At 45.6% G+C, this 26,707-nt stretch overlaps 1 protein-coding gene across 1 annotated transcript in view; it reads left to right on the top strand.

The window, feature by feature from the left end:
- ALK (ALK receptor tyrosine kinase) overlaps window positions 1-26,707 on the top strand; it is a 680,397-nt gene that overhangs the window by 558,850 nt on the left and 94,840 nt on the right. The window contains exons 7-8 of the mRNA XM_035700451.2: window positions 3,187-3,318; window positions 5,623-5,723. Coding sequence (XP_035556344.2) covers window positions 3,187-3,318; window positions 5,623-5,723 — 233 coding nt within the window. The remainder of the gene's footprint in view (window positions 1-3,186; window positions 3,319-5,622; window positions 5,724-26,707) is intronic.

Genomic DNA, 26,707 nt, shown 5'->3' with positions numbered 1-26,707 from the left:
GATGACAGAGCTCACTCCCATTTACTTCAGCAAATAAATCGACATGGAGGGACCTGGAGGGTATTATGCTGAGTGAAATAAGTCAATTGGAAAAGGACAAATATTATATGGTCTCATTCGTTTGGGGAATATAAAAATTAGTGAAAGGGAATAAAGGGAAAGGAGAGAAAATGAGTGAAAATATCAGTGAGGGTAATGAAATATGAAAGACACCTAACTCTGGGAAATGAACAAGGGGTAGTGGAAGGGGAAGTGGGTGGGGGGTTGGGGTGACTGGGTGATGGGCACTGAGGGGGGCACTTGGCAGGATGAGCACTGGGTGTTATGCTATATGTTGGCAAATTGAACACCAATAAAAAATTTTTTTAATTCAGCAAATAAGTATTTTAGTCCTACAGCATGCCCAGTGCTGAGTAGATGCTTGGGGTCAATGAGAGGAGAAATCAAAGGAGTTGAAACCACTGGACTCAACTCTGTGCGTCGAAGTAATGCTCAGCCATTGGCCCTGGCAGCAGTGTCCCAAATCTGACCTAATGCACCAAAGGTCTTTGTTCTGATGCCCCCACCACCACCCCACCAGTTTCCTCAGGCATGGCTTCTCGTTCAGCACACAACTGCCGTGCTGGCAAGAGCAGCGGTCCTCTCTTCCTGCACCCCCTTCCACCCTACAATGCTTTCAGATTCACATAACTTGTCTGTTTACCTAATTATTTTACCTATCTCCTCCCCCTTTATTCAATCAGCCAAAAAGAAAGGGGTTTCCAATCCCAGCTCACCCTGGATCTTATGCAGAACCAAGACAAGGATGGTCTTCCAGAAGTTAGAGAATGCCAATGGTTTTCCTCATTCCTGTCCAGGTGGAAGGCATAGGCAGAGCTACCATGGGCATTTTCAGAGAGGCAGCTGAGGTATCTGTCTCTACCCCCAGGGAAATGTTGGCTATTTTGGTTCATGCTCTGATGAAGTCTCCTGCACCAGGAGTGATCGATGATTAATAATGCCACTACCACTCTGTATTTGCTCAACCCTATCTGCTTACAAAATTCTATACTCTTATTTACCCTCAAAACAGCCCTGTGAAATAGACACTAATATTACCCCCATGTTATAAATGATGGAGCTAAGTCTCTGAGGAAAAGAAGTGACTTGCCTAGCATCACACAGCAGAAAGCAGCAGGTGAGGGCTACTGCCAGGTGTCCGGATTCCAGGACTGTTGAGGCTAACTTCTCTACCTCTACTCATAAAAGAAGGAGGGGGTGATAAGCCATGAAGGCTTCAACCCAGTCCTGCCTCCTCCTTCTACCAGGAGCCATTGCCTGCTAGAATTTTCCATCATGGTCCCTGGTTTAAAGCATGCTTGTAAAGGACGCTTCATGGAAGGTCACTTCCAGCTACCAGTTAGTTTTTGCAAAAGAAGTGGATGTGGGGTCCCTTGAGGGGGCATAAAAAATAAAACAGAAAGATCTCCTTAGCTTTTGGATTTTTAATCAGAGGAACATGCAGGGCTTGGGGGGAAAATGATTTCTTCAGGGGGGTATAAATGGGAAGAGATGCTCAAAGTCAGTGACAGCCGGTTTTAATTTATAATTCTGCCTCTGTGTGAAATGCACAGAGAATCAGGGGGAAATGAGTAATAATTCACTAAGGTGCTGTCACAGCCAGGAAGCGTGAGGGCCCTCTTTGTCAGCCTGCCATTGCCGGGAAGGCTGAGACAGAGGAAGGACACAGAGAGAGGTGGGTCCAGCTAGAGCACCTTTCCTCCTGCCCAGGAGACATAGTCCTGCTGCTTCTCCCCAGCCTGGCCTGGGGCTGTTGGTGCTATCAGAATAGCCTGCAATGACCCACTAGCTCCTGGGGCTGGGTGCCTTCCCTGCAGCAGTTCCCTGATAAAGCCTCAGAAAGTGAGCTCTCTCTGACCCTCTTCTCCTTTCCTCCTCCTTCTGCGGGCACTTGGGAAATATATGGTCATAAAGCTGATTGTGGCCTTTTCACTGGGACCTGGGGTCAGCCTGATGTAGAGAAAAGGGTAACAGGGCCCTTTATGCTGAGCCAACAGATGATATAAAAAGGCCCCGTGGCTGGCATTGCTTGGTCAGGATAAGGTAGGTTAGAGCAGTAATAAACTATCCCCAAATTTCAGGGGCCTAACATAACATTTACAGTACCTATGAACCAAAGCGGAGGGGTGGGTTCCACAGGATCTCTTGGGGACCCAGGCTGGCAGGGGCCCCACGGTCCAACAGCAGTGGTCTCAGGAACAAGAACTCCCCTTGGCCACTTCAGCAGGGAGAGGGAGACTGAAGAATTGCACAGGGCCTCTTGGCAGCTTCAATCCAGAAGACACACATCATTTCCACTCACATTTCATGGGCCAGAGCTATTCATGTGGCTTCCCTTCACTGGAAGGGAGGTGGGAAATAAGGGGGGGTAAGTGGGAAGTGTGAGCAATATGTGTCTCTGCAGACAGGGGTGATTGAGGGACCCAACCATGTGCCACCAACACTACCACTACCACCATCAGGTTCTTGTCACTGTGTCGACCATTAGAAATGTATTATAGTACCTTCTCCTGGGGTCATATTCATTGTGGGTCCGAATAAGGAGCCCAGATTTAGAAGCAGAAGACTGGGATCCCGGGGTGGCACAGCGGTTTGGCGCCTGCCTTTGGCCCAGGGCGCGATCCTGGAGACCCGGGATCGAATCCCACGTCGGGCTCCCGGTGCATGGAGCCTGCTTCTCCCTCTGCCTATGTCTCTGCCTCTCTCTCTCTCTCTCTCTCTCTGAGTGTGACTATCATAAAAAAAAAAAAAAATTAGAAGCAGAAGACCCAGGTTCAAGGCCAACTGTGTTATCTGCTGGCTGTGTGACCTTGGTCAGCTTGCTTAATATTTTTGAGCTCTCTTCTGTCACATATAAAACTGGGTTATTCCCATGTTGCTGTGCTATTATTATTGTTATTAGTATTTTCTTTTCTGAAAATCAGAAAATTGTACATATTCACATGTAGAAGTTAGGGACCAGGGCTTCTTTTCATCATCATCACTATCATTAGACATCAAGGGTCTGGCTGGGGAGCTGGTGTTGGTGGGGATACTTGGGTCATGCCTGGCTAATGTTACTTTATATTGGCCTCTTTTGCTTCTGGCAGTGCAAGAAATGACCGTGCCCCTGTGCTCTCCCTGCAGGTCAACTCCCTGCTGGCTTTTACTGCAACTTCGAGAATGGCTTCTGTGGCTGGAGCCAGGGCATACTCACACCCCACAACCCCCGGTGGCAGGTCAGGACTCTGAAGGATGCCCGGGTCCAGGATCATCGAGGTAGTGCTACTCTCTTTCCTTCCCCCTGGTGCCCATCTGGCCAAACCAGAGACTTAGGGCGCTATCCCAAGACAGCTGGACCTCCCACCCCTGCAGGGCAAACCAATGTGACTGCCCAGAGCTTGCCCTGGGGTACTTGCTCAAAATTCCCTCCAGACTTCCTGGGCTTCAGAATAATTAAATCAGGCCAAGATAGATGTCACCTTTTATTCCCTAAAATAAAAGCCTGGATGGATTGGCTAAAAGATAAGAAGGGTGGCAACAATAATAAGCATTCATTTATTCCCTAAGCGTTTGTTAAGGACCTACTTTGTGTCTGGCACGTAACTCACGGAGAGGTCAGGAAAACCATAGCCCCCTACAGGGAGGCTGAGGCACAGGGAGGCCTTGTGTCGTTGGGCCCAAGGTTGTGCCCAGGGAACCTTGCCCCACATCTGGTCCATTCCCTGGAGCCTTGCCTCCTCAGCCACATCTCCCATTCCTGCCCAGTTCTAATTAGCAACTCCCACCTTCCCAGTGCCAGAGCCCATCCTCCCACTGCCTATGCTTGGCTGCTAGAGGGACAAAGGCCTCCACACACTCAATAGATGGCCACCCACACCTGGGTGAGCTGACTCCACACTGGAGACATGGCTGGGGCATGGAATGAGGGAGCAACGAGGCTGGCGTCAGTGAGGCCAGATTTGGGCTGCTGGAGAGGCCAGACCCCCAGCCACGGGCCCAGCTTTGGGCTCTACCCAGTAGCTAGGCCTGGGCAGGCCCTGTGGCCCACTTCGCTGCAGCATAGAGCTGGGGTTAAGGGTGAGGGCTCACTGTCTCCTTCTCTCCCCTGCATTTGTCTTATCTTTGTGGAGCTAGAGCCCCTTGTACCAAATCCCTCTCTTTCCAAGCAGAGATCATATATCCCAGGGATCCCTTTAAGAATCAATGATAATAGTGATGATGATCAAAGTGTGAGAGAAGACAATGTCCAGATCCACCACTGGGGATCCCAGAGCCCACGCAGTCCTGTCCTTGGTCCTGAGTGAGCTGGCTTTGGCCTGTGAGGATGCAGACTGCATTACCGCAGCCACAGGAGAGTTCTGCAGGGCCCCTCAACAGAGAGGAGACCCCAGACTTCCTGTTTCTCCTCTGGAATCCTCATACTGCATCATCCTCAGCACCCTGTTGAGAAAAGAACAGAAATGGAACTCAAAGCATGACATGATTTTCCTGCCTCTGCTCTCAGTTTGGTAACCTCCCACGGCACCCACAGCAAGGAAGTGTCCAGTCCTGGCTGGATACCTCTAATGATAGGAGGCTTTCACTGCCTCCTAAAGTAATTCTTTGCACTGATTGCTGCAAATCCAAGATCAGTTTTCCTTTCCCGGAGATAAGCTCCACCTCTCTGTAAATTCTGCTCATGGATCATACTGTCTCCTGGTGCCCCTCAGAACTAACCTGTTCCCTCTCTCACCAAAGCAGCCCCTCAGATATTTGAAGACTCTAGTTGTGACCCACCCACCCTATGAGGCCCTCTCTCTCCCTGGTCACAGAGTTTCCTCAAGGATGGGTCACATGTTTTCTAGGCTTTCTGGCCTATCTTGGCTACTCTGCCCTGGATCCATTTGAATCTACTATTTAGTAGTAACCCAATAACAGACTTTGCTAAGAGAGAAAAGCAGAAATGAATGAGTAAAGCCCTATGTGGGGTTCTGTGGTGCACCTAAAATGTTGTGAGTGCACCCTGGTATCCGATTCCATAGCACTGACCATCTACAAAATGTTCTATAGTTGGCTGGAGGTTTACAGATCCTTCTTCTTCACCATGTGGGGTTGGGGGCTCATGTTCTTCCAGGTTTGCAGACTGATCGATGAGAAAACACAAAGAATAAGACTTCCTGATCAGGTCATGGGGATCAGGATGACCTAGTGGGAGAGAGAGAAGGTCATGGAGACCACTGGAGGTCAACAGGCTGGCAGGATTGGAAATGAGGAGGGGTGGGGGTGGTAGAGTCCAGCGTGCTCCAGACTACTCCTGGGCTATGGGCTAAAGCTGGAGACCTGGCGAGATCAGGTGTGCAGCAGCCCAGATGTGTGATGCTGGGATATTACAGGGTGTTTGGAAGGAAGACCTTAGCGTGAGCCAAGTTTTGTTGACAGTGACAAGTAGACTGTCCTATCCATTGGAGGCAGCAGAAAGCTGTGTCCTCAAAGATGTTCCAAGCCTAGAGAAGAAGAGTGCAGAGCCCATTAACCCTGCATCCTGAGGCCCTTCAGTGCATGAAGATGGTGCATTTCTGACTCTTTTCCTCTCTGCCCCAGGCCACGCCCTGTCGCTCAGCACCACTGACGTCCCTACTTCTGAAAGTGCTACAGTGACCAGTGCTACGTTTCCTGCCCCAATGAAGAACTCTCCATGTGAGGCAAGTCTTGCTGTTCCCATAGTTCTTGGACTTTTCCTCCCACCCCTCACCTTGGGCACTTCCAGATGAGCCCAAACATAAGCCAAGTAGCCTGGACGGTTGGGTTCCTCATTCTCCTAGGGGGAGGACAAGATGACATTTTTGTCATCTTTTAGGCAGAGGGCATGCACCAGAGTGGTGAAGTCCCGCCTGTGGAGAATCTTGCCTTAAACACCTGTACCCAGCTGCACTAAACTCTTTGCAGTGGGGCCTCAATGTAAGCAAACCCAGAAAATACTTCCAAGGCGTAACAGGGGAGAGTAACACAATCCTTTTTATAAATATCAAGCTCTTGTAATACATTTCAACTTTTATAGAGCATCAAAAATCTAATCTACATAAATTCACAAAGATATCCATAACATTCAGTGAGGTACCTCCAAAGCCACTTACCTAGATGGTCCCTGTGGCTGTAACGTTTTTAATGTGTGGACTGAGGGTCTTGTGCCATGTTTCTTAGCATAAGGTCGTAATCTCCAAAGAACAAGAAATGTGCTCAGACCCAAACATGGCCCAGTGATTAAGCTCATGGACTCCGGAATCCATTGCCTGAGTCCAAGCAAGATTCCACCACTGATTGGCTGTACAGTTTGGGAAGTCAATAACCTAAGGTCTCAGGGCCTCAGTTTTAACACTTGGAAAGTGGACACAGTAGGAACGTCTACCCCAAAGAGGAAAGGATTCAGTAGGTTGATATGTATTTAGGACTTATCACAGCGTCTGGCACAAAGTAAGCATGACACTAGTTAGCCAACAGTGCCTGGCACCCTGAGTAAACACAAGAAAGGAGAATGGGGAAGGAGGGAAAAGACATGAGCCAAAAACCAGATTGCAAGTTCTCCGAGAGCCCCGCCTGCTTGTGCTTCTTTGCATCACCACGACATCACATCAACATCTTGCACGGAGTAGAAAGCCGACACATAGTCTAGATTTGGCCAATCCCCTCTTTCTGGAAAGTCACAGGAGAAATCCCTTCCTGGCTTTGTTTCAGGAATAGCTATGTGGCCCCCTGAGCAATTTGCCTCCTTTCAGGCTGTGAACTTCATGAAGCTGACCGGACTTGCTTCCTCTGCGCTGGCTCAGAGAAGCCCCAGGGAGGTGCCGGGAGACAGGCTTTCTGTGGCAGCCAGACTCAAGCCCTCCGGGCTTCTCGTGCAATACAAACTCACTGGCAAAAACAAATAAGAATGGAACACATTTATCAGTGATTTTTTTTTTTTTTTGTAATCAGGAGAATGGTCAAATTAAATCTGAGGCTCCCCTCTTAGTAAGCAAATGGGGGTTCGTGAAGTGTAGTGCCTAACAGTCTTACACCCTCCTCGATTTTCCAAGCCAATTTCTCACCTTTTCTAGTTAGTTTGTTATCTTACTAGAGTTTTTGTATCTCTGTGAGCCACCTTAAGTCCTTTTGGAAGAAGTCAGGGCACAAAGAATAGATTCATTACATTAAATCGTATTTGAGAAATTCCACTAACTGATGCAGATGGTGGATTGCACAGTCATCGCTGACATTTCTGCGATGCCTCCAAGCAGACACCTGGGAAGGAAGGCATCTCAAAAGGCAAATCTAAATGAGGAGAGGTGGTTGGCCTTCCTGAGAGGTCAGGGGGATCCTTAAAAGCCTCTGATTTTTAAACTTATTCTTCACTGGATTTAACAGGAGCCTAATTTTAGTGTAAGAAATGTCAAGGTTAAAAATGTTATTTTTCTAATACTTCATCATTTCCTTGATAACCTTTGGTTGATCAATAGCTTAAACAGGTGTTTTGTTTTACTGGCCTGTTTTATTTCCCCTCTAGTCAAATTTGCTCTGGGCTATTTCTGCTATTTCCTGCCCTTTTCCAGAACTTGGCTCAGCAGGAGTAATGAAGGGGAGGCAGTGAGTCCATTCCGCTCTCAGCTCACAACGCTAGTTCACATTCAGGTTTGCAGACCATTCATCTGGTGCTGATGGGTCCCGAATTCCCAGTGTTGGAGGAAATGTTTTCATCAGAAAAATAAATAACCAAAATAGAAATATGCATTTCCGGGTTGGTAAGCCTTGCCATTTATTTTATTCAGATCCTAAATGCAGAAGGCAGCAAGTTGGTTTCCTCCTCCCAGGTTGGCAAATATCAGTGACAGGGGATGCTGCATTGCTGTGTGAAATTGTGTGGGGTTAACCAGGGGCCTTCAAACCCCACCAACTCTAAAGGAGCTTTCATTGGCCATAGGGCTGAGTATGGGAAGGTGACACAAGGCAGAGGGGGGTGAAGGTCTCTGATGAGGGTCAAGGCCACAGAGACCAAGAGGCTGACACCCAGCACTGAGCATCTTCTCTAAACATAGACACAGTTCTGGGAGCCCTAGAGTCCCTCCAACTCTTGGGAGTTGAAGTAATTCCAGAATATCTCCAAATTCTCCCTCAAGAAACCCCACAGTCATCAGTGGATTCCCAAAAGGGAACTGCCATCACCTTCCATGCATTTCCTTGAAAATCTAGATACAACCTGACTGGTAGGCTTCTGTTTCTCCAGACGCAGGCACTTGGAAAATGCAACCGGTACGATTCTTGGGCCCCCACCCTGGGTCACCAGGCTGACACCCCAGAGCGGGGCCTGGGAATCTGCTATTTCAAATCCCACCCTCAGCGATCTGGATGTACAATGACACTTGAGTCATTGGCCATAGATGTGCCTGCCAGTTGTGTCCAAAATACATTCTGAGTCCATGCAGAGAGTTTTCCTCTGCTACCTGTGATGTAACTTGCCTTCTAGAAAAATGAGTCCGACCTGGTGAGAAATGACACAGGGTGGTGGGGGGTACATAGGTGGTGGAGACAGAAGGGGCGTGGAAAGCATGACACTCCACAACTGGTGAGATGCCTACCGATCGTGGAGACATAGCCAGGATGTGCCTTTGTGCCAGTCACCTTCCCGGGTGTTCCAGAAGCCCACGGGCTCCAGCCTCCTGCCTCCAGATGTCTGCAGGGCCCACGGCTGGCCAGAGCCTCTCGCTGGCTGGCCTGGTGCAGACACCGCCTGCTCCTCCATCGCTCCGCACACTTGCATATGGGGCATGAATATTTAAAGACTGTTGCCGAGCCCAGCCACAAACAAGAAAGAGTGTTGTATTTTGTGTGTGTGTGTGTGTGTGTGTGTGTGTGTTCCCCAAGCTATTCTCTGTAGGGAAACTGGAGAGCCACTTACAATATTCCGATTTTATTTTATTTTTATTTTTATTTTGCTGAGCTCCAGTTCAAATAATTAAAGTTGCCACCGGGGGAGGGGAGCCTTGTGGTGGCTTTCATGTGATCCCTTGCTGTCAGATCTGCTCCGCTCGCCTTGGCTGGGAGACACCCTCGGATGTGTCTAGCATCGCAGCTGCTGGTAATAAAGAGGACTGGAGGCTGGGGTGGGGGAGGGGGCCGTCTCCGCCCCTCCCCCTGCCTTTCACAGAGCCCAGAAGCCTGAATGTCTCAACAAGCCCCGTGCGGTTTGAAATTCTATTTTATTTGAATAGCCTGCCTGTGACTAGAATATTTTAAGCCCGTGTTCTCAGGACAGAACAACGTCTGGGGAGAGAGAAAGTGGGCTTCCCTCATTCTCGTTCCCTCTCCAAAACGTGGAAGCAGCTCTGCCTCTGTGAGCTGCAAGAATGAAAGGGGCCCAGGAAGTGGGATGGGACCCATTTGACCTAAGGGCAGGTGAGTTCCCAGCAGCTGATTTTCCGACCTTGCAGGACCTGCAGCCACCTCTGCCTTCCACCTCATATGTAAGCACGCACACAGACATCCCCCCAGGGAACAGAGCACCCTGGGGCCTTTCTGCCCTGATGTCAGCCCTGTGGTGATAAAGGAGTCAGCTTCCATTAGCCTGGGGGCTACTGAGATGGGGACAGAAGGCCACCAGCAGGCCCCCTCAGGTCCGCAGGGGCTAACTGGGCCTGCAGGGAAGGAGCCCTCCATTCGCTGTCATTAAAACCAGTGCACTTGATGGAATGAGCACTGAGTGATATGCTATATGTTGGCAAATTGAACTCCAATTAAAAAAAATAATAATTAAAAAAAAAAACAGTGAACTGGGTGTTATATGTTAGCAATTCAAACTTCAATAAAAACAAAAAACCAAAACAAAACAAAACAAAACAAAAAACAGTAAATGTGGCCCAGAGGGATTGAGAGCAGCCTGGCATCTGCAGTCCCCTTTGTCATCAGTTAGGCCCTGCTCAAAGCCCCACTGAGAAGGGGCCCCCAGGGAAGACAGGGCCCTGAAGGCTGGAGGCCAGGGAATTTCTCAGCAAACTGTTCTCTGGTTGACTTGGTGAGACCTTTCAGGATGGCAGTGATCATTCCTGCACACGGGGCCCATCCTCCCAGGGATCTGGCTGCCAGGGGGTTCTCCAGCGTCTCCGTGTAGCTCAAAAGCAAAATAAGGTGAGCCACGGCTGGTGTAATTTGGGCTGACCCCACTCTCTCCCCATGGGGGGCAGACAAATAGAACTCTCAGACAAGATGAGGAGAAGTTCTTTTCTGAGCGTTAGGCTTTAAGAGTTTATTAACCTCAGAGGCAGAACCCTCCATGGAAAGGCAAAAAATAAGGATGAGCACTAAAATTTATTATAGGATGGCTTGGGGTAGAGGAGAAAACAGAAGTAGCAGACTCTTCCTTTTGCAGCCCCCACTGATCCCTCCACAAAGGCATTCTGTTCCCCTGGCTTTACGGAGCAACTCTGGGTGGGGGCGCACACAGGGCTGCGCAGGGATGGGAGCAGCCCTTCTCAGCAAGGCAGGAAAGAAATGTACCCAGAGATGCAAAGCCAGTAGATACGAAATCAAGATCCAACCCAGACCTTATAGTCTGAGCCTCATATTCTGTTGCATAGCCCTGCCCTTGGGGGCGATGGGGGTGCAGATGGTAGCTTGTCAGCTTGTGGGCACTGCCGTGGGTCTCCACAGCATCCCCGAGGACTGGCATTGCTCTGGCTGCACTCAGAGCCCCTGACCAGTGCAGCACAGACCCCCCGTCTCTGGAGGCAGGAAGGAAGCACTGCCCCATTTTGTAGCAGACAAGTTACCCGCTTAATCTATCCCTAAGCTGAGACCAGTCACTGGGCCTAATTCCTGAGAGGGCAAAGGGACGTTCTTACTCACCTAGAGGATCCCAACGTTATGTGTGCCTTATTCTTAGCCCCATGTGGCCTCATTTGTCTTAACAAATCAGGAAGGAAAAGCTATTCCAAGGAGCCTCATGGTCCTGTCCTGAATAAGGTCGTCATCTCCTGGATCCGTTCCACTTTCTGGAGAACATGTGCCCATCTGGGGAGAAGGAAATCTCCTCTCTCAATTCACTCCGGCTGCCCTGTGTCCAGGCCGACTGCTGACCAGTGAAAGAACAAGCTGGTCCTTCCCAGGCTCTGCCCTTGTGTGGCCAGGCAATGCTGCACAGATGCTTTATGCTTATGGCTACAGAAATCCTCTTTGTAAATATGGATCAGAGCCAAGAGAGGGGCATTCCAGGGTGACATCGGCCCTAGCTCCCTTTGGGTCAGGTATTTGGAACTGGAATCCAACCCCCATCTCACCGAATGCCATGCCACCCACTGCAGTGACAGCATGCTCATGAGGAAGGCTAGCTCACCTTCGGACAGCTCTGGGCCTCAGTGCAAGCCAAATGGATTTTCCAGGAGTGGTTTTCCACCCTCTGTTCTCTGTGCCCATCCCCTTCCCGCTCTGGAACCTTTGGGGATCCAGGACAGGACTCCATGCCCTGCTAGGTAACATCCAGCAGGATTGTCCACTCTCTGTCTGGAGGGACATAATGATGGGTCCCCTCAGGAGACATAGCACCCCTCAGGCTCCCTCCTGCCCAACAGATGTGACATCACTTATATGCAAGGGAGTCCAGATGGTCACACGGGGCCAAGACAAAAGGAGCATTGCCAAGGCAGTGTAGTGTGGTGGGGAGAGGAGCTCCTTGAGGCTGCTTAGACATTGGTGGGGTCCTGCCACTTTGTAGCAAGGGGATCTTATGCAACCACCTCACTCTTCTCAGCTTCAGGATCCTCTACAGGACTGTCAGGAGAAACAAGTAGATGGGCATACTGATGCCCAGCCTGGATCCAGACACATAGTAGATGCTTAATAAATAGTCCGTGTGGTTTCTGCTCCTCTACTCCTACTGTTTCTATTACCTGACTTTTGTGGTGATTCTAAGATCAGAGGCAGGTGTCTGCCTTATCTGAGGGTCCTGAATCTAGAGAATTTGGCCTCTGCTCTGCCCTGGATGACCTTGCAAAGAGGAGAAGGAGGATGTGGCCCAGCTCGGTGACTGTGGTCCAGGGAATCTAATGCTCTCTCAGAGACAGACAGATCCCTCACCCCTTCCATCATCCCCACCAGCTCCTTTCCCCACCACCAAGGGCATGGGGACCCCCTCTTCCAATCTAGCAAAAATTCCTTTTCTCCACTTGCTCCATAGTTACCGCCACCCCACTTCCATCCCAGCAGCAGACCCCAAGAGAGATGGTATTGTCATACTTCCACAAATGAGGAAGGAGCCTGCGATCATGCACAGCTGGCCAGCAGTGTGGCCACATGTCCTTAAGACACAAGGGCATATCCACCTTCCCCAGGGGGGACTCCTGGGAAAGAGACAATGTACAAGGGGATGACCTGAGAAAAGAGAAGAAGACACGAAGGCAGTGGGGGGAGTCTGGCGAAACGATCCAGAGCAGAACATCACATGCCTGACTTTTAACATCTTTCAACGAATGCCAGTTCTGTATCTTTCACTCTCTAACATGCCTGTTTGTTTGGATTCAAAAACATGACTCACTACTTAACATGGAATGGCTAAGACTACAAGAAGCACACCCTGTTTATCCTGTGGCTCTGGGTCCCCCCCACCAGGAAGACCTGAAAGGCTTATGCCCCCCAGTTTAAGCAGTTCCAAGGAAGAGCTCCAGCTCCCACTGCCTTTCTCTGAAGCCCAGAGGTCTCCTCACCTTGTGTGGCCTCACTCCATGCCCCATGGTCAGCATTAAGCCCATAGATGGTGCATTTTGAAGAGTATCCGCCCTGCCTTCATCACCCCTAATGTCTGCCTCAACTATGACTGTCCCCTCCCCACCCTGCCAGTCACCCTGACTCTGACCTTGTATCTGGAACTCTAGAAGGACCTTAGCTCTGGCAGCCACTCACACTCCATGTCATGAAGACAGTACTTTCAGAGACTTAACCTGGGGCCTAAGCAAGTGCCACTTGCTTAGGGAATGGAGGGTGGAAGTGGTTCTGGAGGCATCGCCAAATGACTTCCACAGACCCACCGGATGGCTAAGAGATTTGAACCTCACTGTCAGTCTCTAAGGACGATTCTACACACGTGTAATAACATTATATCCACATCCTGTATTAAGAATCCTCTATAATGTCAAAGACCACAAAGCCTACCCAGCTCCCCAGTCACCCTGTGAGGTGAATGAAATCTTCCCCATTCTACAGAGAAAGAGCCTCAGAGAGCTAAGAGACAGCCCCAAGGTCACAGGCTGAGGCATGCAGAAACCAGGACTCAAATACTAGTCTCCTAACTTCAAAGGTAGCTGTTCAACCGCTCCCCAAAGTAGTCAGGGAGTAGCCCCCTCAGGATGCAAAGGGTGGACAGTTGCAGAGACAGGATCACAGATGTAGCTTAGAACTTGGCAGGGTTGGATCGGCACGCAGATGCCTGGCAGGAGTGAGGGAGGGAAGGTCACAGAGGGCTCTCAGTCAGGCAGTGAACCAGCAAGTACTCATTTCAAACCCACCATGTGGCCAGCCATGCTGTAGATAGACCACAAGAATCTGGGATCTCTTTGGGGTGTTTATTCAGCAGGAAAGTGAAAAATACTTACTTTCAGTATGACAAGTCCTGGTCTCCAGGTAACTTATGGATCACTCAGCTGTATTACATTAAAAAACAAGCCAAAGTTCTTTTTTTTTTTTTTTTTGTATCCTTATTGGTATCCTTTATTGAGTCAAGAAAGTTCCTTTCTATTCTTATATCTGAATAATTTTATTATGAATGCAGCTTGACTTTTATCAAACACTTTTTTTACTGCATGTATTGAGATCATCATATGATTTCCATGTTTTGTTCTGTTAGTACACTTTTAATTTCTCTGTTACTTACACTAATCTATTTCCTTTCTTATTGTAGTTTGACTTGCCAACATATAACACCCAGTGCTCATCCCATCAACTACCTCCCTCAGTGCCCGTCACCCAATCACCCCATCCCCCTGCCCGCCTCCCCTTCCACTATCCCCTGCTCGTTTCCCAGAGTTAGGAGTCTCTCATGTTTTGTCACCCTCTCTCATTTTTCCCATTCATTTTCCCTCCTTTCCCCTATAATCCCTTTCACTATTTCTTATATTCCCCATATGAGTGAAACTATATGATAATTGTCCTTCTCTGATTGACTTACTTCACTCCACATAATACCCTCCAGTTCTATCCACATCAAAGCAAATGGTGGGTATTTGTCGTTTCTAATGGCTGAGTAATATTCATTGTATACTAGACCACAGCTTCTTTATCCATCTGTCAATGGACACCAAGGCTCCTCCCACAGTTTGGCTATTGTGGACATTGCTGCTATAAACATTGGGGTGCAGGTGTCCCGGCATTTCACTGCATCTGCTTCTTTGGGGTAAATACCTAGTAGTGCAATTGCTGGGTCATAGGGTAGCTCTATTTTTAACTCTTTGAGGAACCTCCACACAGTTTTCCAGAGTGGCTGCACCGGTTCACATTCCCACCAACAGTGCAAAAGGGTTCCCTTTTCTCCGCATCCTCTCCAACATTTGTGGTTTCCTGCCTTGTTAATTTTCCCCATTCTCACTGGTGTGAGGTGGTATCTCATTGTGGTTTTGATTTGTATTGCCCTGATGGCAAGTGATGCGGAGCATTTTCTCATGTACTTGTTGGCCACGTGTATGTCTTCTTTGGTGAAATTTCTGTTCTTCTCTTTTGCCCATTTCATGACTGGATTGTTTCTTTGCTGTTGAGTTTGATAAGTTCTTTATAGATCTTGGATACTAGCCCTTTATCTGATATGTCATTTGTAAATATCTTCTCCCATTCTGTAGGTTGTCTTTTAGTTTTGTTGAGTGTTTCTTTTGCTGTGCAGAAGCTTCTTATCTTGATGAAGTCCCAATAGTTCATTTTTGCTTTTGTTTCCCTTGCCTTCATAGATGTATCTTGCAAGAAGTTGCTGTGGCCAAGTTCAGAAAGGGTGTTGCCTGTGTTCTCCTCTAGGATTTTGAGGGATTCTTGCCTTACATTTAGATCTTTAATCCATTTTGAAGATTTAGTCCATTTTGAGTTTATCTTTGTGTATGGTGAAAGAGAGTGGTCTAGTTTCATTCTTCTGCACGTGGATGTCCAATTTTCCCAGCACCATTTATTGAAGAGACTGTCCTTTTCCCAGTGGAGAGTCTTTCCTGTTTTGTCGAATATTAGTTGACCATAGAGTTGAGGGCCCATTTCTGGTTTCTCTATTCTGTTCCATTGATCTATGTGTCTGTTTTTGTGCCAGTACCACACTGTCTTGATGACCATAGCTTTGTAGTACAACCTGAAATCTGGCATTGTGATGCCCCCAGCTTTGGTTTTCTTTTTCAATATCCCCCTGACTATTCGAGGTCTTTTCTGATTCCACACAAATCTTTAGATTATTTGTTCCAACTCTCTGAAGAAAGTCCATGGTATTTTGATAGCGATTGCATTAAATGTGTAAGTTTCCCTGTGTAACATAGATATTTTCACAATATTAATTCTTCCAATCCATGAGCATGGAATACTTTTTCATCTCTTTGTGTCTCCCAGAATTTCAGAAGTGTTCTATAGTTTTTAGGGTATAGATCCTTTCCTCTTTGGTTAGGTTTATTCCTAGGTATCTTATGCTTTTGGGTGCAAGTGTAAATGGGATTGACTCCTTAATTTCTCTTTCTTCAGTCTCATGTTAGCGTATAGAAATGCCACTTATTTCTGGGCATTGATTTTGTATCCTGCCACATTGCCAAATTGCTGTATGAGTTCTAGTAATCTTGGGGTGGAGTCTTTTGGGTTTTCTATGTACAGTAGCATGTCATCTGTGAAGAGGGAGAGTTTGACTTCTTCTTTGCCAATTTGAATGCCTTTTTTTGTTGTTGTCTGATTGCGGAGGCTAGGACTTCTAATACTATGTTGAATAATAGTGGTGAGAGTGGACATCCCTGTCACATTCCAGATCTTAGGGGAAAGGCTCTCAGTTTTTCTCCATTGAGAATGCTTGCTGTGGGCTTTTCATAGATCATTTTTAAGATACTGAGGAATGTTCCCTCTATCCCTACACTCTGAAGAGTTTTGATCAGGAACAGATGCCGTATTTTGTCAAATAACAAGCCAAAGTTCTTAACGAGAGCCTTCAAACACCCTAACTCTTCACACCCCTGGGAGAAAGAAACCTTCCTTAGTCTGAGTCTGAGGAAGGGACCCTTCATAGCTGGTAAGCCAACTGAGGGAGCGTTTTTTAAATATCAATCCCTTATGTGTGGCTAGGAGTATACTAAGAATGTCACTTATTTTATCTCATTACCAAAACAGACTTGTGAGGAATCATAACCTCCATTCACTAGTGGAGACCCTGGGGCCTGAACAAGTTAAGTGACTTGCCCAAGGTCACCCTGCTGCTAAAAAGCAGAGCCAGTGTTTAGACCTACGTCTGTCTACTGCCAAAGCCAAATTTGCAAACACTTAGAGGTCACTGGACTTAACTTGGGTCATCTTGGTTGGAATCCCAGCTCTGTCCCTTATAATTCATGTGACCTCAAGCAAGTCACTCCCCCCAACTGGGAATAAAAATACCTGTTGTTCTTGCTCCAAAGATCAAGCAAAAATGTAAAAGCTCTTCTTGATCTCTACAGTGTTTGTAGATGGAAACAATTGTTATGATTACCTCTTTTACTTTGCACAGGGAGGAAGAAGTCAGTCCACCATGAATTCAGACATTTTGTGTATTCTTTCTCTTTTCAGTCAATAGCAGCATGCGGGCAGAATAAGAGCATTATTTTGCATAGTGCCTAGGATTAGCCCCAGGAAGATGTGCCCCATGAATATGCTTGATCAAATCTTAATTAATTAATTACACAGCATAACCCTGGTCCAGGTTAGGTGCTAATGAGGAGACTCCTCCCTGATTCTCAAGAATCCAACAAATATGGCCTTCCTGAGATTTCTGAGCCAAATTCTCCCCTCAGTACCTAGAGCTGGAAAGCCACGGGCACCTAGCATGCTGCCACTGCTTACTATGATGTAGTTGATGATGCCAGGACACATGCTAATGAACTAAAGTAATCAACAGCAATTGTAATTGCAGTCGGACATAATTAATTTAATACCTTTGAGCCATTCAAAATTAATACTTCTCTATTACATGATGAAACTGAGGCATAGAGAGAATTACTGTGAAGGCTCCTGGTTGTGAATAAAATCCTCCCAGACCCTTGGCAGAGATCTGGATCCTATTCAGAATCCACCTGCTAATCATGGACCCTTGTGGCTTCTACTGGCAATCCTTATGATACATTCAAAAAGCCCATATACAGGGGGCACCCCCTTGAAAGCATAAGCTCTCCCCAACTGTCAGAATAAATACTCCCCAAGTGGCTCTAGGCCCAACAGACACTCATGTGCCTGGGTCCATTCTCTTTCCACTGGCCATCCCTAAAGCTTGTTGGACTTTCATTACACAGACTTGATCCCGTTCTCTACTTAGAGGATTGCAGAGCTATTTTGCAGTATTGTCCCTATCACACACAGAGAGAGGAGGTACAGAGGAAGCTTTAGCTCAAGATCATACCATCGCAATGTAACTCAAAAGAAATATCACCCTTTTCTTCCCATAAGACGGGAAAGATAACTCTCTGGGGAAACTGGAAGATAGAACACTGAACTGCAATTTTTAAATACAGCATCCTTCACCCTGTCCCTTCCTATTTTTTTTGTGAGCTGTTTATCTCTAACATGGTGTTCCCTGCCTGCCCTTTCCGATGCAGGAGGTGGGAACTAACATTGATTGAATGTGGTTGGTAGCTGGGCACTGGGCTCTTTAATAATCTTATTAAAGTCCCCCAGCGACTCTGGAGCTGAGTATGTGGTTGGACCCATTTTATAGATGAAAACCAAGGCACTGATTATGCCACAAATAAAGACAGAACCACTCTTTGATTTCAAAGTTCATGCTCTGTCCTCAACACTCATTCCCCAGAAGCTCCCACTTTCCCTGGTTTTTCTCAAAAAGCCCACAGGATGCAGGCAAGAGAAAGTGATCCTCCCCTGAGGAGGTGAAAAGAAAGCACTCTTTTTTCCCACTTTCGAATGGCATCAGCACCCTCCCTTGCTGCCATTTTTAATATAGTGTTTATTGTTTTTTCTGATTACAAAAGTACTCTATGCTCATTGCAGAACATTAGGAAAATACAGGAAAGCGTGAAGAAAATTGAAATTACCCACAGTCTTACCCCCCAAAGGTAACCCCTCTTACCACTTTGGTACATTTCCTTCCAGACACATAGATGTAGATTTGAGCATAGTGAAAGGGTTTATACAAATTTGGCATCAGACCATATAAGTATTTTATGTCTTCTTTCTTTACTTACTATTATGTTTTCCTGTATCAGTGTTATTCTTCATAAACATGCTTTTAATAGCTGTGTACACCACATTTATTCTATTGCTTTTGTTCAAGTTATCAAAAAGTAATAGATGTTCATTGTAAAAAAATTTAGAAGAGACCAAAGAAGGAAAAAATACCTATAACTCCATAACCTCACCAGCCAGGGATCCCACAGTTATTATTTTTATATATAACCTTCATGTTTTCTTGCTGTGTTTTCACAAAGGTGGCTTGTTGGTTTTCCTGGCTACCTGTTTCTGGCTTCAATGTGATGTCTCAGAAAGAAGGAGACATGGGGTGCTGTTTTCAGAAAGGATCTCAATCTTTTAAGTCTCCTGCATGGCCAGGAATCCAGCATTTCTTAAGCCTCCATAATTGCAAGTATTTGCCAGCGTATTTTATTTGCTTGTTATCAAAAATCTGCATCTGGTCTGCTTCTTGCTGTGTTGGGTTGATTTTTCATTAGGCTATTTATAGCTAGAGAGCTGGTATTTTTTTTTTTTTCCAGGTGAATTAGGAGATGGCATACAAAAACACTGGGCTTTGCAGTGAGTCAATACTCTCAATTAAGTTAATAAGAGACCATGTTGAAACCAAAGAACTCTAAAAATTACCAGTTCACACCAAGAATCACAGTTCTGTGGCAGCTTAGATTGGGAAGGAACTTTAACCTCCATTCAAAGCTTGGATGTCCCTGACAACAACTCCAATCCTGGTTGCCCAGTCACTGCTGGATGACACCTGGCTGGAGAATATCTGAAGAGCACACAAGATCCCGCAAGCAAGCTCATCTTTGAGCATCTCTCTCTGTTAAAAATCATTTCTTTCTGTTGAAGTGATACACACGAGAGCACCCCTCCTGGTTTTGTCTGTACTGCAGGAATTCACGCAGCCCTTCAGAAAGAGGAAGAAAGGTAGCACCTTTCACCCTGATAGCATGATATACATTTGGGGATGCAGCATGCAGAATGGACATTACTTGATACCACTGAGCCTCTTTTGTCTAACTTCAGCCTAAATTCCACACCGATATTTTTTTAATGGATTCAAGATATTGTTGTAAAGTTGTCACAAGGTATGCATAGCAAACACAGGGCATATTCTCGACATAAAATTGCAGTAATTACCTCTGGAGGAGGAAAGGGCCATGAGAGAAATAATAGCATTAGGCCTAGCCACAATGCTGCTCTTGCTTTACATACAGAACTTTAATTAATAAAACGACAAACACTGGTAGCACATAATTGGAAAGTCTATCAGGCCCCACCGAGAGGAAGGCGGGGAAAAGCCCTTGTGAAAGGGTCTGCTGGAGCCAGAAAATATAATTGCTGGTGGCGCGCTCCTGGCGTTGTCTCTTTTCACTTGTCTCATTTGCTGTCTGCATATAAAAGAGTTTATTAGTCAAAAGCTATCATTTATAACCTCTATCTACTAGATGTGTCCAGAAGGATCAACATTTTTATCATTACGGGCTCCAACAAGTGTTATTTCTCATAAACATTATTTAGTATTTGTATAAGATTTCTCATATTTGTGTGAACACAGTTGTCATATATGTATGTGTGTGTGTATACATACACACACGTACATGATGACTAATTGGCTGAGACAGAGGTTGCAAATGGTTTAAAACTCACTATCTCCCTAATCCCTCTATTAAAAAGGTATTTCTGAGCTAAGATCTTGTTAAAATATGAATTCGGACTCAGCAGACCTAGGGTGGGACTTGAGACCCTGCGTTTTAATAAGCTTCCAGGTCACGCCGATACTGCTGGTTTACAGACCACACTCTGAGCAATGAGGATCTAGAAAACCTTCGCAATACAGCCCAAAAGATTTAAGCATTGCCATAACATGTTACATATATGTAGTGTTATTGATATGGTAGAAACAGCACAGATCATATCATATCATAGCATGGTGTGGAATCCAGGTCTGCAGCACGTGCACTCAGTGACCACGGGTGACTTCACCTACCTAAGCTTCAGATTCCGCATCTGAAAAAATGGGCATGATAATACCTACAGGAAGGAATGTTGTGGGTATAAAATGAGACAGCATATGTACAAGTGTCTAACACAGCTCTCTGGTAGTCAACAAATAGTCAATTAACAAATTATCCCATAGACCAGATAGCCACTGGTCTTATTAAGATCAAATTTCAAGAGTGTTTTTTGCCCACTCTGAGCACTTGAGGCTTAACTGTCAGTATCAAACTGAGTCTAACTGGAATGGATATCTACATATAATGGTATCAGAGGGGTTCTTTTGGGGGGCACTGTATTTATAAGGAAAATAGAAGTCTTTGAGAGGGCCTTGAGCCTGCAGTTTGCTCTGGGAACCACAAATAGCTGCTCTATACATAAAAATAATGAATAAGGGATGTTCAAAAAGAATTGACTTCAGTCCTTCAGCTCTTCTAATTAAGAAATTGGTAAGAACTTTACCCTGTAGGTCCAAAAGGATGGTTCTGGTCCTATTCACATCCTAAAATCATCCCTGCTCACCCTCAGGGCTGTCCTCAGTCTTGGCCCAGGGATGACATGGCAACTGAGTGAAGGCCCTCTGCTGGGGTCTGTGTCCTCCCTTTTGCAAGAAAGGCACTCCTTGTACACCTTGGTGATGGTGGGCACTTTTTAAGCCATTTTTTAGTTAGTAAGAATTACCTGCTACTCTAAGTATGGACCCCTCACTGAGAAGGTCAGACTACTTCCTGCACTAAATAGCCCCATCTCCCCAGTGGTCTTAGCCTAGGTTGTACTTTAGAATCACCTGGAGAGATCTGAAAACTACTGAAGTCCAGGACCTACCCAAGACCATTTAAGTCAGAATCTTTGGGGTGGAACTCAGATACAAGTAGTTGTGAAAACTCCCCAGGTGATTCTAATTTGCAGCCCAGGTTAAAAAGCACTGGTGTAACCATTTCATTCACAACATGTGGGCTCTCCTTCCACATTCTTAACTCACTCAGTCTTTAAACCACCTTTTAAGATAGGTAGGGAAGGTATGGTTATTATCACAAGTTTGTAAGAAAATAGAGGCTTGGGCAGCCCTGGTGGCTCAGCGGTTTAGTGCTGCCTTCAGCCCAGGGCGTGATCCTAGGAGACCCAGGATCAAGTCCCATGTTGGGCTTCCTGCATGGAGCCTGCTCCTCCCTCTGCCTGTGTCTCTGACTCTCCGTCTGTCTGTCATGAATGAATAAAATCTTTTAAAAAGAAAACAGATGCTCAGAGGGTAGGTGGTTGACTTAAAGTCACACAATTGATTCACTTCGATATTGGGGCACAAGCCCCAAGTTATCCCATCGTCAACAGGCAAGGAAACAGGATAGTCTGATAAGTCACCTGAGAATTAATGTTGATACAAAGAGCAGTTTCTTCCAGGGCATTCCAGAAGGAGAAGGAATGGGGCACAGGGGCAGGAACCCAGAGGCTGCTTCTCTGCTCTGCAGATTCTGATGCAGTGAATCCGAGAACAGGCCAGAGATGCTGCATCTCTGACAAGTTCCTAGAATATATCCATGATACCATCCTGAACATCACACTCATCAGCAAAGCACGGACTTATAGAGACAGAGTCTGGAATGACTAAAAATAACTACAGGTCAGAAGTAGGCCAGATGAAAGACCAGAAGTTCTAGACTGCTTATATCTGAAGAATAATATTACCTGGATACCTCACCTTACTAAACACTTAGTGGAGGACAAAAAAATGAATGGCAGAAAAACATACTTTGATAGCCATTCACTTGCTGTAGTTTGCGGTCTCATTTCAAGCCTTTTGCGTCTGTTTCTAGAAATAGACTGCCGAAACTCAGAGAGTTTATGCCTTGGCTTGAGTTGTAGCTATAGATATATGTTTTGTTTTCTACTATAAACAAAGGTGGTGGTATTGTAAGATGAAAAGAAAATCATATTTCCAATTCTTCTATTTATCCATAGTTCTAAACAGTTGGGTCAGGTGGTATCTTGACTCAAGTCCACTTGTCTTATATCAACTGTCTTGACTTGACTTTTTAAAAAATATTTATCTATTTAAGAGAGAGAGAGAGTACAAGCAGGGGGAAGGGGCAGAGGGAGAGGAAGACAAGCAGACTCCCCACCAAGCCAGTAGCCCAACTCAGGGCTCAACCCCAGGACCCTGAGATCATGACTTGAGCCAAAATTAAGAGCCAGACACTCAACAAACTGAGCCAGCCAGGTGGACCTTGATTTGACTAACTTATGTTTTATGTCTTCATTGTCAAGTGACTCCATTTATTTCCCCTTTTGCTACACTCAGTACAATTGCAGTTACTCATTTAAATTCAGATAATAAGCTTCATGAGGGCAGGGAAGATATATATAATATGCAGTAAGAGTAGGTATGCAGTAAATATTTGTCGAATGAATGGATGATCATCTCAAGGACTGATAACAAGAGGGATTCTGGTAGACCTCCTCAGAAGCTGAGGCTGCCATCTCTTAGCAGCCAGTACTGTCCTCACGTCCCGGGCCTATTGGCCTAAAATATTGCATAGGAAGGTGGAGAAAGCTGATCAGCTTTCTCCAATCAGCTAGCCAGCGGCCCCACTGTTGATATGACAAGGCTACATCTCACTGACATGCTCAGGCCACTAGCAGACTCTACTATAGACTGAAGGTTTCCTAAGAACAGCTGAGAACTGGGCCATTTCAACTACAGCCAGTTAGCTGCAAAAATGTGTGGATTGTCTTCCTTCCCTGGAACCCGACCTCTAGAATGCAGGAAAGTGCTAAGGAGCTTCACAGATGAAAAGTTGGTTTCTGTCCCCGAGAGAGGACCTAGTAAAGACAGGAAGCTCTTCCTGGAAATGTACACATCTTTATATATTCTGACACTGATCACCTTCAATCATGTGTGGTCACTTGACAACGACTGTGAATACAAAATAAGATAGTCCCGGCCTTGAAGGAATTTGTGGTCTAAGAAAGATGGAGGAAAGACAAGGCAACAAAGCTATGTCCTGTGGTGATCCCAATAGCCTCAATTGCAAGATTTCAGAAGAGGAGAAAGTCATTTCTGACATAGATGATAAGAAAAGTCTCCCTAAAAATTGATAGATTGAATTTTTTAAGTGGTGAGAAGGAAGGAATGGATAGAGGAAATGGAAGGATCAAAAGCACAGAAGTAAAAATGTGTCAGGTGCAAAGCTGGCATGTAGACTGATGTGAAAGAGTCTAGGAACTAACATCTGTTGGGCTCTCACGTGTGGACTACTGGGTGAAAACTACTTATCTGGTTGCTCTAAGGTAATACAAGTTTTTAGTCACTTCAAAACACAAAACACAGGCTTATTTAGAAATCAAAATGCCTATCTGGTCAGAACTTCAACCTTGCTTTAAAGGTAGGATTTCATTCCTCCCCTGCCCCTACCACATTTGGCACTATTGCAGATGAGAAGCCTGAAATCAGGGGAAGAGTGGTCATTGATCTCTATCCTTCTTCACTCAGCTCTCCTCTTCAGTCCTCTGGCTAACTTGTGACCCTTCAAGGTCTCAAGTGCAGGGAAAGGAAAATAAGTTCAGGGAAGCAAGAAAACTCTTACCTGATCAGAACTTTTGTGGTGATCTGGCAATGGTATTCTCTGAATGTCACAAATGTTTAAGTCTGACTGTTTTTCACAGGGGGCACTTATGTAGTTTCTTTGGAGATTTACCTTTCTCCTCACCCCCTCCACTATGTCTAGGAGTCTTTCACCTTGACTGGGGCATATGTATCTCCATTCCAGGTGGTCATTTACTCTTTCTTCTGTCCTTGGGCATCTCAAGATGACTACAGCTTCTTTCTTCTGAGTTCTATTTACTCCTTCAAGAAGTCCTCTTGGACAAGATCTAAAATGACCCACGTGGGCTCCCTTATACATGGCTCACTCTAGTTTATGTGTAATGTTCACACATGTTGTGTACCACCAAACTCTGGGAGTGCGGGCCATTCAATGCTTCCACCTTGCTTTGTTCTACACCAGAACAGCTAACCAGCCCCTTGTTCATACTTTGGATCTTCCAGGTAAGAGCTAGACAGTATTCTATTGAGCTCCCCAAAATGCAGGGGATTAATATCAAGTGCCCAAGGTGGTATCATTAAAACTGCTCTTTCTCTTGACTTGGCATGAAGGAGGAACATTCCTTGCAAGTAGAAACACATTCCAATAACTCTTCTAGTAGTCAACCACCAACTTTTTTTTTTTTAATTATTTATTTATTTATGATAGTCACACAGAGAGAGAGAGAGAGGCAGAGACACAGGCAGAGGGAGAAGCAGGCTCCATGCACTGGGAGCCTGACGTGGGACTCGATCCAGGGTCTCTAGGATCACGCCCTGGACCAAAGGCAGGCGCCAAACCGCTGCACCACCCAGCGATCCCCCCAACTTTTTTTAAAATCCAAAGTACAGATGAGAGATTAAGAATTGTGTAACCTGTTTTTATCCAACCCCCCCGCCATGAAAGTCCTGAATCATTGTGCTCTCAGACTTCCCTTTGAAGTGTAATGTCTATTGCCTCAGTGCTTCAGCCAAAATTTCTTTTTAACATTTTGTTACACTATTTGTTATCTATCATTATATTGCCACTATAATTCTATAAGGTAGAAACCTATTCTCATTTCAGAGGATACAGAACTGAGTTTCAAAAGGACCAAAGTAACAAGAATGGTTTTTGAATCCAGATCTCTCTAACTCAAACTCTTAGACCATTCTAGGGTAGAGGACACATGTGGTTCAACCTAAGTACTCAATAAATTTTCAGTGAATACCTAAAAAAGTCTATTTTCTTAGGTTATAGAGGAACACAAATGCCTTGATATTAATTGATAGGGAGTGAGAAACCACTGAAGAGCCACACATGGCAGCGGTAAACAGAAAGATGTGATCAAGATATACAAAAGAATTTAGAAGGGAGAAAGTAGAGAGGGAGAGGCACTCTAGGAGGCCATGGAGACAGTTGAAAGAGTAAGTTATAAAGGACATTGTGAGTACTACTTTGTTATAGTAATGAGGATAGAAGACAGGTTGAAAGAATTCAAAGAAAGAATGGGCAACAAGGAAATAAAAGCAGCTACATGCCAGTTTTCCAAGATGTTAACATCTGAATGGAGGTACAGAAATAGGTTGCAAATCAGAGAAGCTAGCAGAATCAAATAAAGAATATTTTTCTGAGACGGGTGAAAGCAGATCTTATTTGTAGCCAGAAAAGCCAGAGGCAGAAAGAATCTGAAGGTGCTGGAAGCAGTTTTTGAGAGATCAAGAGGGGGAAGTAAAACATGAGGGATTAACATAGAAGAAAATGAAGGCTACATCTTCCTCTAAGACAGAAAAAGAAGAAAGAAAGTGGATTAAAAAAAGAAAATGGATAAATAAACACCTATATGAAGAAGGAGGAGGAGAGCTGGAAGAGGAAGGGAAAAAAAGGAGGGAGGGAGGGAGGGAGGGAGGAAAAGAAAGAAAGGGAGGGACAGAGGCAGAGAGGCTGAAGGAGATTGCACCTAATATAGTAAATTTTTATCAGTAAAGTAAGAATCAAAATAATGGTCAGGAGAGTTGGGGACCAAGAGGTAACAGCATTAGTGTTTAAGGAAGAGTTTGAAACATCCATTGTGCTATGTGTGTTCAGAAATCAACTATGGAAATCAGCAGTGGATGAATAAGTACCACCAACAGCCCAGGGCATTGAGGTTCAACAGTATGATTTCACAGAAGTCCAAGTCAGCAATATTCTGTGGTCAAGGAGAAAAAGGAGAGAAAAGATGTGGCAAGCAATTTCCCAAGCTGGGCACTTCCGCATGGGCTAAGGGCTGAGAAAGGTTAGTTAGCAATGGTAGAATTAAAATTTCTAGTCATGGCATCCAGACTGAACAAGAAAGGCAAGTGAGGTCAGGAAAAACAATTAACAGATTTGTTAAATTATCCTGGGTGTTATCATTGGAGACAAGTACTTGCTACACTGGGTCTGGGAAATGGGAAAGGTATAAGGAAACAGGTTATGGTTATAGACCAGGCTTACCTGACTTGGGCTCTCAGAAGTAGAACAGCACCTGGGCACCCCAGTGCCAGGTACGACCCTGTTAGTGAAGAGGTTATGTGCAACAAAGTGGGAAGTTCATGGTATGTGACCTTTTTGATCAAACTGTGAAGAAATCTTGAGCTCAGGGACTGGGAGACAAAGGAATGGTGATTTATAGAAAAGCATGTCTTCAAACAATAAGAATCAAAGAAAAGAGGGAGCACCATTGTGGAAGAAAACTCTAGCTTTCC

The sequence above is a fragment of the Canis lupus genome, chromosome 17 (genome assembly GCF_003254725.2).
Source record: "Canis lupus dingo isolate Sandy chromosome 17, ASM325472v2, whole genome shotgun sequence".
Taxonomy (NCBI): domain Eukaryota; kingdom Metazoa; phylum Chordata; class Mammalia; order Carnivora; family Canidae; genus Canis; species Canis lupus.
The sequence above is the reverse complement of the archived record's forward strand: the minus strand, read 5'-3'. Positions and strand labels throughout refer to the sequence as shown.